General features: G+C 41.8%; 1 protein-coding gene across 7 annotated transcripts in view; it reads right to left on the reverse strand.

Annotated features, from left to right (window-relative positions):
• Nucleotides 1-1,546: 1,546 nt before the first annotated feature.
• LOC139767413 (uncharacterized) overlaps nucleotides 1,547-21,306 on the reverse strand; it is a 37,946-nt gene continuing 18,186 nt past the window's right edge. Inside the window, exons 1-4 of one of the 7 annotated variants that reach the window (XM_071696768.1) lie at nucleotides 15,491-15,981; nucleotides 11,723-11,844; nucleotides 3,172-4,132; nucleotides 1,547-2,922 (exon numbers count right to left, since the gene is read on the reverse strand). In XM_071696768.1, coding sequence (XP_071552869.1) covers nucleotides 2,911-2,922; nucleotides 3,172-4,132; nucleotides 11,723-11,844; nucleotides 15,491-15,727 — 1,332 coding nt within the window. In that variant the 5' untranslated portion in view covers nucleotides 15,728-15,981 and the 3' untranslated portion in view covers nucleotides 1,547-2,910. The other 6 variants (XM_071696767.1, XM_071696766.1, XM_071696762.1 and 3 more) reach the window with 6 other exon arrangements.

Genomic DNA, 21,306 nt, shown 5'->3' on the forward strand with positions numbered 1-21,306 from the left:
TATATATATATATATATATATATATATATATATATATATACGACAGTAGTGGCGTAGAGAAAAGAGGAAGAAGAGGAGGGAGACAAAGAAAGAAATGGAATAGACTTTAAGAGGCGTAGCGTCATCAGGGATTGGACATGCAGGAGGGTACGAGGCGTGCATGGGTTAGCAGTATTAAAAAAAAAGATGCTGTCCGTATGCTGACTCAGGGCATATTTTAGGGGGTATGCTTAAACCATGGGGGGTGGGAGGGGGTCTCCTTACAGGTAAGTTTTCGTTGGACCCTGGCGCTACCTTGAGAAACGGCGAGCAATCAACACACACACACACCCGTGTATATCCTACGCGATCCCCCAGAAGGCCACTGAGTTTTGAGCGTTAGAGAGAGGGTATATATCTGCCATCCTCCCCTCCTGTATTACTTGCCAAAAAAAAAGGAACAGTAAAAGGAGCAACAAGAGGATTTTGGGGTCTCATACAAGACACACACTTCTCTTTATGACGCTACCTCGCTCCCGTGGGAAACAGAACACACATACGAAAAACAATTGGTCAAAAACTTTTTAATCTTTTTAAATATACCATTTAAATATACCATCAGTGTTGCTGATTTTCCAAAAAAAAAGAAATACATTTCAGATGACTGAAGCAGTGAACGTTTGCAACAGTGAATAAAAAAAATCTAAAAAAAAAATCAAATGACATAAATTAGTAAATTTGCCTTTTTTGAAAAAAAATCTCAAATGACATAGATTAATAAATTTGCCTTTTTTTAAAAAAAAAAATCTTAAATGACATAGGTTAATAAAATTTAAAAAAAAATTAAATGACAGATTAATAAATGTCTTTTTTTGAAAAAAAATCTCAAATGACATAAATGAATAAATTTGCCTTTTTTAAAAAAATCTTAAATGACATAGGTTAATAAATTTGTTTTTTTTTAAAAAAAAATTAAATGACAGATTAATAAATGTCTTTTTTTGAAAAAAATCTTTAATGACATAGATTAATAAATTTGCCTTTTTTTGAAAAAATCTCAAATGACATAGATTAATAAATTTGCCTTTTTTTGAAAAAATCTCAAATGACAGATTAATAAATTTGTTTTTTTTAAAAAAAATTAAATGACTAATAAATTTGCCTTTTTTGAAAAAATCTCAAATGACATAAATGAATAAATTTGCCTTTTTTTTCAAAAAAAATCTTAAATGACATAGGTTAATAAATTTGTTTTTAAAAAAAAAATTAAATGACATTAATAAATTTCTTTTTTTGAAAAAAATCTCAAATGACATAGATTAATAACTTTGCCTTTTTTTGAAAAAATCTTAAATGACATAGATTAATAAATTTGCCTTTCTTTTTAAAAGAAAAATCTTAAATGACATAGGTTAATAAATTTGATTTTTTTAAAAAAAATTAAATGACAGATTAATAAATTTGTCTTTTTTTGAAAAAAAATCTCAAATGACAAATTAATTTGTCTTTTTTTCCAAAAAAATCTCAAATGACATAGGTTAATAAAATTGCATTTTCCTTTTTTTCAACATCTTTTAGGAATTTTAATATTCAACATCATACATATATATATATACATTGTGTACATGTTTGTTTACAATTGTATCACAGGGAAACGAGTAATTAGAGAGTTATTTCGTAAAGGTAAATGGTTTATGTTGGATAATGCATTTAACTACTGAAGAAAGGCAATACCAATGTATATATATATATATATATATATATATATATATATATATATATATATATATATATATATATATATATATATTAGTCCACAGGGAAAATGAAACAAGTTCCCAAGTGCACTTTCGTGTAATAATCACATCAGAGGAGATACAAGAAATTATATATATATACATCATATATGCGGTAATCGAAAGGCATATATGTACATATATGAACCAGATATATAAATCATATAACAATGTCTCCAAAAAAATGGTTTCTGCCATTAATATTACATTAATTGTTCATATACATTATCAGTCACACCTTGGCTCAAATTCTCACCTCCAAACTGACTTGTGTTATCTGTCTTATCTTTCGAAGGGGATTACGTTATCTGGCTTGTATCTTTCGAAAGGGGGATTACAATATGTGTTATCTTTCCAAAGGGGATTACCATACCTCATTTTTCGAAAGGGATTACGTTATCTGTCATATCTTTCGAAGGGGATTACGTTATCTGGCTTGTATCTTTCAAAAGGGGGATTACAATACCTCATCTTTTGAAGGGGGATTACAATATGTGTTATCTTTCCAAAGGGGATTACCATACCTCATTTTTCGAAAGGGATTACGTTATCTGTCATATCTTTCGAAGGGGATTACGTTATCTGGCTTGTATCTTTCAAAAGGGGGATTACAATACCTCATCTTTTGAAGGGGGATTACAATATGTGTTATCTTTCCAAAGGGGATTACCATACCTCATTTTTCGAAAGGGATTACGTTATCTGTCATATCTTTCGAAGGGGATTACGTTATCTGGCTTGTATCTTTCAAAGGGGGATTAAAATACCTCATCTTTCTAAAGGGGATTACATTACCTCATCTTTCGAAGGGGGTTACAATACCTCATCTTTCGAAGGGGGATTACATTATCTTTCTTATCTTTCGAAGGGGATTACAATACCTCATCTTTCGAAGGGGGGATTACATTATCTGCCTTGTATCTTTTAAAGGGGATTACAATATCTTACCTTTCGATGGGGATTACCATGTCTCATCTTTCTATGGGGATTACAATGTCATTTTTCGAAGGGGATTACAATACCTGCCTTGTATCTTTCGAAGGGGGATTAAAATACCACATCTTTCCAAAGGGGGATTAAAATACCTTATCTTTCGAAGGGGATTACATCATCTTTCTTATCTTTCGAAGGGGGATTACAATAATACCTAATCTTTCCAAAGGGGATTACATCATCTTATCTTTCGAAGGGGGATTACAATAATACCTCATGTTTCCAAAGGGGATTACATCATCTTTCTTATCTTTCGAAGTGGGATTACAATAATACCTCATGTTTCCAAAGGGGATTACATCATCTTTCTTATCTTTCGAAGTGGGATTACAATAATACCTCATGTTTCCAAAGGGGATTTACATCATCTTCCTTATCTTTCGAAGTGGGATTACAATAATACCTCATGTTTCCAAAGGGGATTTACATCATCTTTCGTGGGGGGATTTCCTCCTGTGGCTTCTATGTGTCCAGGAGGGATTTCATCGTAGGCAAATAGCTTAAAATCCATGTGATACAGTTGGTAAATACGGGCCATTAAATCCCTTGGCACGTCCTCATAATAGTGAAGATGGCATGGGTCTCCATGAGCACCGATGGACACATGTCTCCTCGGGACTTGGTGGTTCTCCTCCTGTAGAAGATCCACGAGACCCAAGAGATACACCGCCTCCTCCGGGTTCTCCAGGCGGAGGACGTGGGTGTAGTGAACTCGGCATGGGTCGCAGAGGTCGCTGATGGGCGTCCAGTGGCTGTCGACCAGGCCGATCTTCCACGTCCACACGACGTGTTCCAGGAACTGGACGAAGGTGAAGGAAGAAGCCCTCAGCTTCTGCTGCTGGGCGGTCTCCAAGGGCGTCCCAGCGTACCCGGCTTCGATGGCGGCCACCATCCCGACCTCCCTCTCCGTCCTGACCATCTGGGTCGCCAACCGCAACGCCTTGGGCGTCAATCCAGACGCTCCTGACGAAGGCGCCGACGAAGGCCTGGAAAGACGCCCAAGGGCGTCGCCGTGCTCCAGGACGTACTGGAAGGCCCTGGAGGTCTGGTTCACCAGGAAGGTGGGCGAGGCCCTTGGCGTCAATGCAGACACTCCTGACGAAGGCGCAGACGAAGGCGCAGACGAAGGCGCTGAAGAAGGCAGGCGTCCAAGGGCGTCGCCGTGCTCCAGGACGTACTGGAAGGCCCTGGAGGTCTGGCTCACCACCTGCAGGAAGGTGGGCGAGGGCTGGACCAGCCCCCGGTGGATGAGGGCTGGAAGCCAGTAGCGCTTCCAGCGCTCGAGCCAAGACTGTCGGCTCCCAGTCCGCCTCCTGAAGGTGGCGTTGTAGTGCGCCAGCGGGAGCCCGTCCAGGTACTTGTCTCTAAGGGCACGAGGCAATAGGGGCACGAGGCAAGGCAAGAAGAGGAAGAAGACATGTTAATATGTATGTATATTTGGTTCATGGAAAAGGGGGGAAGGGAAAGAAAAGAGGAGGAAGGGAAGGGCAAGGCAAGAAGAAGAAGAGGAAGACATGTTAATATGTATGTATATTTGGTTCATAGAACGGGGGGAAGGGAAAGAAAAGAGGAGGAAGGGAAGGGCAAGAAAAGAGGAAGAGGAGGAAGACATGTTAATATATATGTATCTGGTTCATGGAACGGGGAAAGGGAAAGAAAAGAGGAGGAAGGGAAGGGAAAGAAAAGAGGAAGAGGAGGAAGACATGTTAATATGTATGTATGTATCTGGTCCATGGAAAGGGGGGAAGGGAAAGAAAAGAGGAGGAAGGGAAGGGCAAGAAAAGAGGAAGAGGAGGAAGACATGTTAATATGTATGTATGTATCTGGTCCATGGAAAGGCGGAAGGGAAAGAAAAGAGGAGGAAGGGAAGGGCAAGAAAAGAGGAAGAGGAGGAAGACATGTTAATATGTATGTATATTTGGTCCATGGAACGGGGGGAAGGGAAAGAAAAGAGGAAGAGGAGGAAGACATGTTAATATGTATGTATCTAGTCCATGGAACGGGGGGAAGGGAAAGAAAAGAGGAGGAAGGGAAGGAAGAAGAGGAGGACATGTTAAAATGTATGTATATTTGGTTCATGGAACGGGGGAAGGGAAAGAAAAGAGGAAGAGGAGGAGGACATGTTAAAATGTATGTATATTTGGTTCATGGAACGGGGGAAAGGGAAAGAAAAGAGGAGGAAGGGAAGGGAAAGAAAAGAGGAAGAGGAGGAAGACATGTTAATATATATGTATATTTGATCCATGGAAAAGGGGGGAAGGGAAAGAAAAGAGGAGGAAGGGAAGGGAAACAAAAGAGGAGGAAGGGAAGGGAAAGAAAAGAGGAGGAAGGGAAGGGAAAGAAAAGAGGAAGAGGAGGAGGACATGTTAATATGTATGTATGTATCTGGTCCATGTAAAGGGGGGAAGAGAAAGAAAAGAGGAAGAGGTGGAAGACATGTTAATATATATATATGTATCTGGTCCATGGAACGGGGGGAAGGGAAAGAAAAGAGGAAAAGGAGGAGGAAGAGGAGGAGGACATGTTAAAATGTATGTATCGTTAAAATGTATGTATCTGGTTCATGGAAAGGGGGAAGGGAAAGAAAAGAGGAAGAGGAGGAGGACACATCTTAATATATATGTATCTGGTCAATGGAAAGGGGGACATCTTAATATATATGTGTATATCTATTCCATGGAGAGGGGCATGGAAAGGGGGAAAAGAAAGAAATGGAAGAGGAGGGACATCTTAATATATATGTATATATCTGGTTCATGGAACGGGGGAAGAGAAAGAAAAGAGGAAGAGGTGGACATCTTAATATATGTATATCTGTTCCATGGAAAGGGGGGAAGAAAAAGGGAGGGGGGAACATCTATATATGTATATCTGGTCCATGGAAAGGGGAAGAAATAGGGGGAGATCTGAAATATCTGGTCCATGGAAAGGGGGAAAAGAAAAGGAAGAGGAGGAAACATCTTAATAAATGTATCTGTTCCATGAATGGGGGGGAAAGGGGGGGGAGGGACATCTTAATATGTATCTGTTCCATGGAAAGGGGAAGAAAAAGGGGAAGATCTTAGATATCTGTTCCATGGAAAGGGGAAGAAAGAGAGGACATCTTAAACATCTGTTCCATGGAAAGGGGAAGAAAAAGGGGAAGATCTTAAACATCTGTTCCATGGAAAGGGGAAGAAAGAGGACATCTTAAACATCTGTTCCATGGAAAGGGGAAGAAAAAGGGGGAGATCTTAAATATCTGTTAAATGGAAAGGGGAAGAAAGAGAAGGACATCTTAAACATCTGTTCCATGGGAAGGGGATGGGAGGGGGGAGTCTTCTACCATCACTGGGCTAATATCTATTCCTTATCTATTATCACTTTAGCACCAAAATGACTTAGGTAAAACTTAAGTGGCCACTTAACATCCCTGGTTATCTTAACTTTCAATTTAACTTAACAGTAATGCACTTATTCCATTAACTAATTGAACAACACCAAGAACTATTAACTAACACTAATGCATTTATTGCATTAACTAATTTAACTAACAGTAATGCAATTATTGCATTAACTAATTTAACACCAAGAACTATTAACAGTAATGCATTTATTGCATTAACTAATTTAACACCAAGAACTATTAACTAACAGTAATGCATTTATCGCATTAACTAATCTAACATCAAGAACTATTAACTAACAGTAATGCATTTATTGCATTAACTAATTTAACATCAAGAACTATTAACTAACACTAATGCATTTATTGCATTAACTAATTTAACTATAAATTAACACTAATGCATTTATTGCATTAACTAATTTAACACCAAGAACTATTAACTAACAGTGATGCATTAACTAATTTAACTATAAACTAACAGTAATGCATTTATTGCATTAACTAATTTAACACCAAGAACTATTAACTAACAGTAATGCATTTATTGCATTAACTAATTTAACACCAAGAACTATTAACTAACAGTAATGCATTTATTGCATTAACTAATTTAACACCAAGAACTATTAACTAACAGTAATGCATTTATTGCATTAACTAATTTAACACCAAGAACTATTAACTAACAGTAATGCATTTATTGCATTAACTAATTTAACACCAAGAACTATTAACAGTAATGCATTTATTGCATTAACTAATTTAACACCAAGAACTATTAACTAACGGTAATGCATTTATTGCATTAACTAATTTAACACCAAGAACTATTAACTAACAGTAATGCATTTATTGCATTAACTAATTTAACACCAAGAACTATTAACTAACAGTAATGCATTTATTGCATTAACTAATTTAACACCAAGGACTATTAACAGTAATGCATTTATTGCATTAACTAATTTAACACCAAGAACTATTAACTAACAGTAATGCATTTATTGCATTAACTAATTTAACACCAAGAACTATTAACAGTAATGCATTTATTGCATTAACTAATTTAACACCAAGAACTATTAACTAACAGTAATGCATTTATTGCATTAACTAATTTAACACCAAGAACTATTAACAGTAATGCATTTATTGCATTAACTAATTTAACACCAAGAACTATTAACTAACAGTAATGCATTTATTGCATTAACTAATTTAACACCAAGAACTGTTAACAGTAATGCATTTATTGCATTAACTAATTTAACATCAAGAACTATTAACTAACAGTAATGCATTTATTGCATTAACTAATTTAACATCAAGAACTATTAACTAACACTAATGCATTTATTGCATTAACTAATTTAACACGCAAGAACTATTAACTAACTGTAATGCATTTATTGCATTAACTAATTTAACACCAAGAACTATTAACAGTAATGCATTTATTGCATTAACTAATTTAACACCAAGAACTATTAACTAACAGTAATGCATTTATTGCATTAACTAATTTAACACCAAGAACTATTAACAGTAATGCATTTATTGCATTAACTAACTTAACACCAAGAACTATTAACTAACAGTAATGCATTTATTGCATTAACTAATTTAACACCAAGAACTATTAACAGTAATGCATTTATTGCATTAACTAACTTAACACCAAGAACTATTAACTAACAGTAATGCATTTATTGCATTAACTAATTTAACACGCAAGAACTATTAACTAACAGTAATGCATTTATTGCATTAACTAATTTAACACCAAGAACTATTAACTAACAGTAATGCATTTATTGCATTAACTAATTTAACACGCAAGAACTATTAACAGTAATGCATTTATTGCATTAACTAATTTAACACGCAAGAACTATTAACTAACAGTAATGCATTTATTGCATTAACTAATTTAACACCAAGAACTATTAACTAACAGTAATGCATTTATTGCATTAACTAATTTAACACCAAGAACTATTAACTAACAGTAATGCATTTATTGCATTAACTAATTTAACACCAAGAACTATTAACTAACAGTAATGCATTTATTGCATTAACTAATTTAACACGCAAGAACTATTAACAGTAATGCATTTATTGCATTAACTAATTTAACACCAAGAACTATTAACTAACAGTAATGCATTTATTGCATTAACTAATTTAACACGCAAGAACTATTAACAGTAATGCATTTATTGCATTAACTAATTTAACACGCAAGAACTATTAACTAACAGTAATGCATTTATTGCATTAACTAATTTAACACCAAGAACTATTAACTAACAGTAATGCATTTATTGCATTAACTAATTTAACACCAAGAACTATTAACTAACAGTAATGCATTTATTGCATTAACTAATTTAACACCAAGAACTATTAACTAACAGTAATGCATTTATTGCATTAACTAATTTAACTATAAATTAACACTAATGCATTTATTGCATTAACTAATTTAACACCAAGAACTATTAACTAACAGTAATGCATTTATTGCATTAACTAATTTAACACCAAGAACTATTAACTAACAGTAATGCATTTATTGCATTAACTAATTTAACACCAAGAACTATTAAGTAACAGTAATGCATTTATTGCATTAACTAATTTAACACCAAGAACTATTAACTAACAGTAATGCATTTATTGCATTAACTAATTTAACACCAAGAACTATTAACTAACAGTAATGCATTTATTGCATTAACTAATTTAACTATAAATTAACACTAATGCATTTATTGCATTAACTAATTTAACACCAAGAACTATTAACTAACAGTAATGCATTTATTGCATTAACTAATTTAACACCAAGAACTATTAACAGTAATGCATTTATTGCATTAACTAACTTAACACCAAGAACTATTAACTAACAGTAATGCATTTATTGCACTAACTAATTTAACACCAAGAACTATTAACAGTAATGCATTTATTGCATTAACTAATTTAACACCAAGAACTATTAACTAACAGTAATGCATTTATTGCATTAACTAATTTAACCATAACACCGAGAACTAAAAAAAAAAAAAAAAAATAAATAATTTTTTTATTTCCTTTATTCATTTAAAGATAACCAGAGATTATCTTAATTAAACACCCCCCTCCCCTCCTTCCCCCTCTCCCCCTTCTCCCCTCCTCCCCCCTCCCTTCCCCTCCCTTACCCTCCCCTCTCCCCTCAACTCAATATGCAAATTATATGCAAATTATATGCAAATTATATGCAAATTAGAAGTCTCTCTCTATATCTATATCTAAAAGACAATATTCTCGTGTGTGAATATGGTCCGTATTGTGGCACGTCACCCGGAATACGGTACCTTCAGGGAAACAACACGGTAGGAAGGGGAAGGACCACCCGTGTTCATGAGACAGAGACCACACATCCACTCCCCCGTGTTCATGAGAGAGACAGAGACCACACATCCACTCCCCCGTGTTCATGAGAGAGACAGAGACCACACATCCACTCCCCCGTGTTCATGAGAGAGACAGAGACCACACATCCACTCCCCCGTGTTCATGAGAGAGACAGAGACCACACATCCACTCCCCCGTGTTCATGAGAGAGACAGAGACCACACATCCACTCCCGGACCACCCGTGTTCGAGAGAGAGACAGAGACCACATTCACTCCGTGTTCAAGAGACACAGACCACACACACACCCCGTGTATCAAGAGACAGACCACACACACACACCCCGTGTATCAAGAGAGAGACAGAGACCACATACAGACCCCGTGTTCATGAGAGACACACAGACCATACACCCTCCGTGTTCAAGAGACACACAGACCACACATCCCCCGTGTTCAAGAAACAGACAGACAGACTACACGTCCACTCCCCGTGTTCATGAGAGAGAGACACAGACCACACACCCCCGAGTTCAAGAGATAGACAGAGACCACATACAGACCCCGTGTTCATGAGACACACAGACCACACATCCCCCGTGTTCAACAGACAGACAGACCACACATCCCCCGTGTTCAAGAGAGACAGACAGACCGCACACCCCCGTGTTCAAAAGACAGACAGACCACACACCCCCGTGTTCAAGAGACAGACAGAGACCACACATCCCCCGTGTTCAAGAGACACAGTGACCACACACCCCCCGTGTTCAAGAGACACACAGACCACACACCCGCCGTGTTCAAGAGACAGACAGACAGACCACACATCCCCCGTGTTCAACAGACAGATAGACCACACACACACACACACCCCGTGTTCAAGGTACAGACAGACCACACACCCCCCGTGTTCAAGAGACACACACAGACCACATCCACTCCCGTGTTCAAGGGACAGACACAGACCACACCCCCCCGTGTTCAAGTCAAGAGACACACAGACCACACACCCCCCGTGTTCAAGAGACAGACAGACCACACACCCGCCGTGTTCAATAGACAGACACAGACCACACATCCCCCGTGTTCACGAGACAGACAGACAGACCACACATCCCCCGTGTTCAAGAGACACACAGACCCCCACCGTGTTCAAGGGCCAGACACACAGACCACACCCACCCGTGTTCAAGAAACACAGACCCCCACCCACACCCCGTGTTCAAGAAACACACAGACCACACCCACCCCCGTGTTCAAGACACACACAGACCACACACCCTCCATGTTCAAGAAACACACAGACCCACCCCGTGTTCAAGGGACAGAGACCACACACCCCCGTGTTCAAGAATCACACAGACCCCCACCGTGTTCAAGAGACAGACACACAGACCACACCCACCCACCGTGTTCAAGAGACAGACACACCGACCACATCCACCCACCGTGTTCAAGAAACACACAGACCCCCACCGTGTTCAAGAGACAGACACACCGACCACATCCACCCACCGTGTTCAAGAAACACACAGACCCCCACCGTGTTCAAGAGACAGACACACAGACCACACCCCCCCCCGTGTTCAAGAGACAGACACACAGACCACACCCACCCACCGTGTTCAAGAAACACACAGACCCCCACCGTGTTCAAGAGACAGACACACAGACCACACCCACCCACCGTGTTCAAGAATCACACAGACCCACCCCGTGTTCAAGAGACAGACACACAGACCACACCCACCCACCGTGTTCAAGAAACACACAGACCACACCCCACCCCCCGTGTTCAAGAGACAGACACACCGACCACACCCACCCACCGTGTTCAAGAAACACACAGACCCCCACCGTGTTCAAGGGACAGACACACAGACCACACCCACCCACCGTGTTCAAGGGACAGACACACAGACCACACACCCCACGTTCAAGAATCACACAGACCCACCCCGTGTTCAAGAGACAGACACACAGACCACACACCCCCTCCGTGTTCAAGAGACAGACACACAGACCACACACCCTCCGTGTTCAAGAGACAGACACACAGACCACACCACACCCCCACCAGAGAACGAGTCTATTAGGGGGGGGGGTTAGGGGGGTGGGTTAGGGGGGGGTTAGGGGGGGATGGTCCGTGTTGCTCTCACCTGTAAGCCGAGGCAAGACGCGCCAGTGGATGCCTGGCCACTACGACTTTCGGACCATCTCGCCTGCCGGGGGCCCGCAGGCTGGCCTGCTTCATGAGGTGTTTCCAGGAGGTCGACCCCCCCTTCCAGGGGGTAGGAAACGAGGATCATCAGACACCAGGTCACGAATAGACACACACACACACACACACACACACACAGACCATCATTATTTTGACCAGGGCGGGATTCGAACCCAGCCACTCTCGAGAGATTTTTCCATTCGCACGCGTTCGGGATTTCCCGCGTGAGCGATGTAGCGCCCAAGGGACAAGAGCCTCGGACCCTTGTGCTCCTCACCTGGCTCCTCCTTTGGTTCGTAACGCAGCCTCCTACGACACTCTTCCAGCTGCTCGGGAAATTCCAAAGCTGCGCTACGTTCAGCAGCAGGGTAAATTGGCATCGAATGGAGAGTGTAGCAGCAAAGGGATGAATGGGACAGCTTCCCATTTTCTGAAGAAAATGGGGGATGGGGTGTCGACTGAGTCATTCAAAATCTGAGGTGAAGGGCCAGTCCAAAGGCAAAGGAGACAAGAGGGTGCGTGGCATGCACAGGACATCAGTCTAGGAGAGGAACAAAGTGGCCTTAGGAGTAGGGTATTCTAGGATTTGATGTTTGTTCTCAAGATTGGAAAATAGCTAAAGAAACAGAAGGAGGTGGTGTATCTGGCATTTTGAGACATGATAGGGTTGTTAGAAATGCTATGTGGAAAGTGTTAAGATTGGAAAATAGCTAAAAAGAAACAGAAGGAGGAGGTGTATTTGGTATTTAAAGACATAATAGGGTTGTTAAGAGATGCTCAAAGAGTTAAGATTGGAAAATAGCTAAAGAAACAGGAGGAGGAGATGTATTTGGCATTTAAAGACACAACAGGGTCGTTAGAGATGCTCAAAGGAAAGAGTTAAGATTGGAAAATAGCTAAAGAAACAGGAGGACGTGTATTTGGCGTTTTGAGACATGACAGGGTTCTTAGAGATGCTCTGTGGAAAGTGTTAAGATTGGAAAATAGCTAAAGAAATAGGTGTATTTGGCATTTAAAGACATAATAGGGTTGTTAGAGATGCTCTGTGGAAAAAGTTAAGATTGGAAAATAGCTAAAGAAACAGGAGGACGTGTATTTGGCGTTTTGAGACATGACAGGGTTCTTAGAGATGCTCTGTGGAAAGAGTTAAGATTGGAAAATAGCTAAAGAAACAGAAGGAGGTGTATGTGGCACTCATGAATATGGATTTATTGCATGATAGGGTTGTTAGAGATGCTCAAAGGAAAGTGCTAGGAATGGAATATATATATATATATACATATATATATATATATATATATATATATATATATATATATATATATATATATATATATATATATATATATTATCCCTGGGGATAGGGGAGAAAGAATACTTGCCACGTATTCCCTGCGTGTCGTAGAAGGCGACTAAAAGGGGAGGGAGCGGGGTGGGGCTGGAAATCCTCACCTCTATTTTTTTTTTTTTCAATTTTCCAAAAGAAGGAACAGAGAAGGGGACCAGGTGAGGATATTTCCTCAAAAGGCCCAGTCCTCTGTTCTTAACGCTACCTCGCTAACGCGGGAAATAGCTAATAGCATGAAAGAAAGAAAGAAGCGTGGAAAGAATGCTATTGGAAAGTTATCAAAAATGGATCTGTGGCAGTGGTGTGATAGTCACCATGTCTGTTTAACCTTTTAAATGATAGGGGTGGTAAGGGAGGGGGATACTAAGGGGTTTTGGAGAAAGTGGACAGTTATACAGTCTTTTGCTGGTGGGGGGAGACGGGGGGAACTGAGAGTTAAGTCACAGTTTCCTCATACCACGGCGCTGGTGGCAGATTCGAGAGAGAAACTGTAGAAGCTGGTTTGTGTGCGAGAGAAACTGTAGAAGCTGGTTTGTGTGATAAAGAGAGAAACTGTAGAAGCTGGTTTGTGTGCGAGAGAAACTGTAGAAGCTGGTTTGTGTGCGAGAGAAACTGTAGAAGCTGGTTTGTGTGCGAGAGAAACTGTAGAAGCTGGTTTGTGTGCGAAAGAGAGAAACTGTAGAAGCTGGTGTGTGTGCGAAAGAGAAACTGTAGAAGCTGGTTTGTGTACGAGAGAAACTGTAGAAGCTGGTGTGTGTGCGAAAGAGAAACTGTAGAAGCTGGTTTGTGTGCGAAAGAGAGAAACTGTAGAAGCTGGTTTGTGTGCGAAAGAGAGAAACTGTAGAAGCTGGTTTGTGTGATAAAGAGAGAAACTGTAGAAGCTGGTTTGTGTGCGAAAGAGAAACTGTAGAAGCTGGTTTGTGTGCGAGAGAAACTGTAGAAGCTGGTTTGTGTGCGAAAGAGAGAAACTGTAGAAGCTGGTTTGTGTGATAAAGAGAGAAACTGTAGAAGCTGGTTTGTGTGCGAAAGAGAGAAACTGTAGAAGCTGGTTTGTGTGCGAAAGAGAGAAACTGTAGAAGCTGGTTTATGTGATAGAGAGAAACTGTAGAAGCTGGTGTGTGTGCGAAAGAGAAACTGTAGAAGCTGGTTTGTGTGCGAAAGAAAGACTAGAAGCTGGTTTGTGTGCGGAAGAGAGAAACTGTAGAAGCTGGTTTGTGTGCGAAAGAGAGAAACTGTAGAAGCTGGTTTGTGTGCGAAAGAGAGAAACTGTAGAAGCTGGTTTGTGTGCGAAAGAGAGAAACTGTAGAAGCTGGTTTGTGTGCGAAAGAAAGACTGTAGAAGCTGGTTTGTGTGCGAAAGAAAGACTGTAGAAGCTGGTTTGTGTGCGGAAGAGAGAAACTGTAGAAGCTGGTTTGTGTGCGAGAGAGAGAAACTGTAGAAGCTGGTTTATGTGTGAAAGAAAAAAAAAAAAGAATTGAATGAGACACATGTGAAGTTTAGCATTGGAGGGAGACATGTCGATTGGAGTGTGTAAGTCTGGAGAAATATTAGAGGAAGCGGTGTGTTCGATACATGACGATGGATATGGCAGAGGATGGAACCCTGGCAGCTAAAATGAGCCATATGGGGGACAGGGCGAGTGTCTAAGGCAACTGAACCAAAGATGGGAAACTTATGAAGAGGTGGAAGGATGGAGCAAAAGATGGACATGCAGGAGGGTGCAAGGCATGCAAGGGATAGAGCAAATTGGAACGATGCGGGTATACAGGAGGCGACGAGCCATCAGTAGGCTGAACCAGGGCATATGAAACGGTCATGGGAAACCACGCTCCTCAACTCGCCATGGCGCTACCTCGCTATCGCGGGAAACTACGACCATGCAACATATGATGGCCATCAATCAGTCATTCCAAGTGACGTCTCTCCTACCATGGAAACTATTAATGGAGTCTTACATAGAAAACGGGGTCTAACCTCCAGAACATTATAGAAAACGGCCAGTAACTTCCCGAACCACACACACACACACATACACACACACTAACCTTCCTTGCCATAACACACACACACACACACACACACACACACACAATAACCTTCCTAGCCACATCCATAGAAAACGGTCATTAACCTCCAAAACCACACACAGAAAACTGCAAAACAACACACAGAAAACGGCCAGTAACCTCCCAAACCACACACACACACACACACACACACACACTTCAAGCGCCCTTCCCCCCCCCCCCCACCCACCCAACACAACAGAAAACGGCCTACACACACACACACACACACACACACACACACACACACACACACATATAGAAAACGGGAACCCCGTCCCCTCTAATTTACCTTGGGAGCCACACAGACAGAAAACGGGCGGGTGATCGTCCTCCGCTTGACCCACGCCTTCGGGGGGCGTGTGCCGCCGGCCTCCACACACGCCTGGCGAAGCCACTGCGCCCTCTGGCTCATAACCCGACCCACAGACTCTCCTGACGAAGGCGCTGACGACGACGACTCCTGGCTCATAACCCGACCCACGGACTCTCCTGACGAAGGCGCTGACGACGACGACTCCTGGCTCATGACCCGACCCACAGACTCTCCTGACGAAGGCGCTGACGAAGACGACTCCGTTGCCCCCCTGTGCGAGGGGGGGTCCGAGATGCCCTTCGACACCCGATGGTTCGCTTTGGATGAATTCGTCCCTCTCTGGGGGCCCCGGGCCGTGACCCCAGAGATACGAGCGCCTCTCTGGGGTAGTGGTGTTGACCATGACTGAAGCACCCGTGGGCTTAAGGACGCCAGCCTGAGCGCCTTATAAGCGGGTGCTCCCGTTTTCTGTTGGGCAGAAAACGGTGTCCCAACACTGACGGTTTGGACATTACGACATCGGGTCGCCGTTTCCCTTGGGAGCGAGGCAGCGCCAGGAAACAGACGAGGGTCGAGCCCATCCACTCGTACACTTACATATACGCCCCTACGCCCACATATACATATATAGACACATGGACATACGCAGCTTGCTTTCATCCATTCCCGGCGCTACCACGCCCTACAGGATATAGCATCGCTACCTCCCGCTTCAGCGAGGTAGCGCAAGGAAAACAGACAACAAAGGCCACATTCGTTCATGCTTAGTCTCTGTCATGTTCAATGCACCGAAACCACAGCTCCCATCCTTGCTTGCCTTCATCCATTCGCGGCGCTACCCCGCCCTACAGGATATAGCATCGCTACCTCCCGCTTCAGCGAGGTAGCGCCAGGAGAAAGGACACACAACAAAGTCCCCATTCGTTCACCCTCAGTCTCTAACTGTCATGTAATAATGCACCGAAACCACAGCTCCCATCCTGCGTTCATCCATTCCCGGCGCTACCCCGTCCTACAGGAAACAGCATCGCTACCTCCCGCTTCAGCGAGGTAGCGCCAGGAGAAGACACACAGCAAAGTCCCCATTCGTTCACACTCAGTCTCTAGCTGTCATGTTCAATGCACCGAAACCACAGCTCCCTTTCTTGCTTGCCTTCATCCATTCGCAGCGCTACCCCGCCCTACAGGAAACAGCATCGCTACCTCCCGCTTCAGCGAGGTAGCGCCAGGAGAAAAGACAACAAAGGCCACATTCGTTCACACTCAGTCTCTAGCCGTCATGTATAATGCACCGAAACCACAGCTCCCATCCTTGCTTGCCTTCATCCATTCCCGGCGCTACCCCGCCCTACAGGAAACAGCATCGCTACCTCCCGCTTCAGCGAGGTAGCGCTAGGAAAAGACAACAAAGGCCACATTCGTTCACACTCAGTCTCTAGCTGTCATGTAATAATGCACCGAAACCACAGCTCCCTTTCCACATCCAGGCCCCACACAACTTTCCATAGTACACATGAGCTATATACATATACATTACTACTATAAATTTATATAGTTATGTATAGAATGCATCTTCAGCCACTGACTGCATCAATGAGAATAAATTAATTTCTTCATCTGTTGAAATTTATTCTGACATGAAAGTTAACACTAATTTGAATTTATTTTTTATCTTGATGCATATATATATATATATATATATATATATATATATATATATATATATTATACTCAATCGCTGTCTCCCGCGTTAGCGAGGTAGCGCCAGGACACAGACGAAAGAATGGCCCAACCCACCTACATACACATGTATATACATACACGTCCACACACACGCACATCTACATTCATATACATTTCAACGTACATATAAACAGACATGTACATATATATACACGTGTACATATATTCATACTTGCTGCCTTCATCCATTCCCGTCGCCACCCCGCCACACACATACACAATATATATATATATATATATATATATATATATATATATATATATATATATATATATATATATATATATATATATTATATATATGTGTGGAAGTCGAGAACATTATCTCGGAAAGCGAAAATGGGTATGTTTGAGGGAATAGTGGTTCCAACAATGTTGTATGGTTGCGAGGCGTGGGCTATGGATAGAGATGTGCGCAGGAGGATGGATGTGCTGGAAATGAGATGTTTGAGGACAATGTGTGGTGTGAGGTGGTTTGATCGAGTAAGTAACGTAAGGGTAAGAGAGATGTGTGGAAATAAAAAGAGCGTGGTTGAGAGAGCAGAAGAGGGTGTTTTGAAATGGTTTGGGCACATGGAGAGAATGAGTGAGGAGAGATTGACCAAGAGGATATATGTGTCGGAGGTGGAGGGAACGAGGAGAAGAGGGAGACCAAATTGGAGGTGGAAAGATGGAGTGAAAAAGATTTTGTGTGATCGGGGCCTGAACATGCAGGAGGGTGAAAGGAGGGCAAGGAATAGAGTGAATTGGAGTCATGTGGTATACAGGGGTTGACGTGCTGTCAGTGGATTGAATCAAGGCATGTGAAGCGTCTGGGGTAAACCATGGAAAGCTGTGTAGGTATGTATATTTGCGTGTGTGGACGTGTGTATGTACATGTGTATGGGGGGGGGGGGCCATTTCTTTCGTCTGTTTCCTTGCGCTACCTCGCAAACGCGGGAGACAGCGACAAAGTATAAAAAAAAAAAAAAAAAAAAAAAATATATATATATATATATATATATATATATATATATATATATATATATATATTTGGCTCTGTCGTTAAAAATCGGCAATCGAAATCCCGTACCGCGCTGTTCGAAATCTGGCTTGGGCTTAGACCAATGAATATAACAAAACTACATGAATTACGCTCGATATTCAGCCATGATAGAAAAACCATCTAAAACCCTGATTATGATAAAGAAATTATACCCTTACCGAGATAAATGATACGATAATGAGCATTGAACTGCTAATTAACGCCACTGGAATGGTGTTTCGGACGAGGCGCTGCCCCTAGGGGTGGGAGTGGGGGCCCTAGACTGAGCGTAGCCATCGACTGTCACTTGACACCCCCAATTATTAATTCTTTTCCCTCGTAAACAAACCATTGTTTGGGCTTATCCTCGCTCCAGGGGCCAGTGGCAAAATAACTCGCCGACCTTCACACAAAGACATACGCTCGCCACCGCGTAAGGACGAACAAAAGACGAACGAGCCAATTGTCCCTGTGCGAGAAAAGGCTTAATGAACACGTTAACTGCCTCATTTCCTGGTTATCACCCCCCCCCCCCCTTTGGGATGGTAGATAATTAACCACCTTCTTCTTCCTCATTAGCCAATAAATGATAATTTGTATTAATGGATATTCTTAGTTCGAGATATATTCATGAGCAAGGGCCCGGCCTCCCTTTGCCCAGGGCCCCGTAAGAAGCGTAGAGCAGAGGCGGTGTCAACACGACGATATCAGTTGTCGATTTTTTTTAATGAGCGATATCCGTTGTCGATTTTTTTTAATGGGCGATATCCGTTGTCGATTTTTAATGGGCGATATCCGTTGTCGATTTTTAATGGGCGATATCCGTTGTCGATTTTTAATGGGCGATATCCGTTGTCGATTTTTAATGGGCGATATCCGTTGTCGATTTTTTCTAATGGGCGATATCCGTTGTCGATTTTTTCTAATGGGTGATATCCGTTGTCGATTTTTAATGGGTGATATCCGTTGTCGATTTTTTTAATGGGTGATATCCGTTGTCGATTTTTTTTAATGGGTGATATCCGTTGTCGATTTTTTTTAATGGGTGATATCCGTTGTCGATTTTTAATGGGTGATATCCGTTGTCGATTTTTAATGGGTGATATCCGTTGTCGATTTTTAATGGGTGATATCCGTTGTCGATTTTTAACGGGCGATATCCGTTGTCGATTTTTAATGGGCGATATCCGTTGTCGATTTTTAATGGGCGATATCCGTTGTCGATTTTTAATGGGCGATATCCGTTGTCGATTTTTAATGGGTGATATCCGTTGTCGATTTTTAATGGGCGATATCCGTTGTCGATTTTTTCTAATGGGTGATATCCGTTGTCGATTTTTTTTTAATGGGTGATATCCGTTGTCGATTTTTAATGGGCGATATCCGTTGTCGATTTTTAATGAGCGACATCCGTTGTCGATTTTTAATGGGAGATATCCGTTGTCGATTTTTAATGGGTGATATCCGTTGTCGATTTTTAATGGGCGATATCCGTTGTCGATTTTTAACGGGCGATATCCGTTGTCGATTTTTAATGGGCGATATCCGTTGTCGATTTTTAATGGGCGATATCCGTTGTCGATTTTTAACGGGTGATATCCGTTGTCGATTTTTAATGGGCGATATCCGTTGTCGATTTTTAATGGGCGATATCCGTTGTCGATTTTTAATGGGCGATATCCGTTGTCGATTTTTAATGGGCGATATCCGTTGTCGATTTTTAATGGGCGATATCCGTTGTCGATTTTTAATGGGCGATATCCGTTGTCGATTTTTAATGGGCGATATCCGTTGTCGATTTTTAATGGCAGGACCGAATTGAATAGTATTGTAGCCCCAGCAGTGTTGCCAACGACAGGAAGAGGAGGTTACCTCATAATCCAGCAGTGTTGCCAACGACAGGAAGAGGAGGTTACCTCATAATCCAGCAGTGTTGCCAACGACAGGAAGAGGAGGTTACCTCATAATCCAGCAGTGTTGCCAACGAGAGGAAGAGGAGGTTACCTCATAATCCAGCAGTGTTGCCAACGAGAGGAAGAGGAGGTTACCTCATAATCCAGCAGTGTTGCCAACGAGAGGAAGAGGAGGTTACCTCATAATCCAGCAGTGTTGCCAACGACAGGAAGAGGAGGTTACCTCATAATCCATCAGTGTTGCCAACGACAAGAGGAAGAAGAGGAGGAAGAGGGGGGGAAGTTACCTCACAATCCAGCAGTGTTGCCAACGACAGGCAGAGGAGGAGTTACCTCATAATCCAGCAGTGTTGTCAAAGACAGGAAGAGGAGCAGCAGCAGCATCGCCAACGCCAGCGCCGATCGGGTCGACCGCTTCAAAAACCTCCTCATATTCTCTCTCTCCCTCACTCACTATGAGGGCTTGGGAGAGGGGTGAGGGGCGGGGGTGAGAGTGTATGTATATACACACACACACTCACTCACTCACTCTCTCCCTCACTCACTATGAGGGCTTGGGGCGGGGTGTGTGAGAGTGTATATGTATATATGCACACTCACACTCACTCACTCACTCTCCCTCACTCAGAGGGCTTGGGGCGGGGTGTGTGAGAGTGTATATGTATATATACACACTGACACTCACTCACTCACTCTCCCTCACTCTCACCTCACGGTGTTGAAGACGGCAGCGCTCACAACCACAACACTGAGGGTTTAATTGCATCAAGGAAGGCCTCGTTAACGAGCGATGATCATTAGGCATGTTTGTGTATATGGCAGGCAGGGGCAAATGATCATACACATCAAAGACATCTCATTAATGTATATATCTATCTATCTACTCTCTCTCTCTCTCTCTCTCTCTCTCTCTCTCTCTCTCTCTCTCTCTCTCATCAAAGACATCTGAATAATGTATCTTTCTATCTATCTATCTACTCTTTCTCTCTCATCAAGACATCTGAATAATGTATATATCTATCTATCTATCTACCACTCTCTCTCTCTCTCTCTCTCTCTCTCTCTCTCTCTCTCTCTCTCTCTCTCTCTCATCAAAGACATCTGAATAGTGT

The sequence above is a fragment of the Panulirus ornatus genome, chromosome 61 (genome assembly GCF_036320965.1).
Source record: "Panulirus ornatus isolate Po-2019 chromosome 61, ASM3632096v1, whole genome shotgun sequence".
Lineage (NCBI taxonomy): Eukaryota > Metazoa > Arthropoda > Malacostraca > Decapoda > Palinuridae > Panulirus > Panulirus ornatus.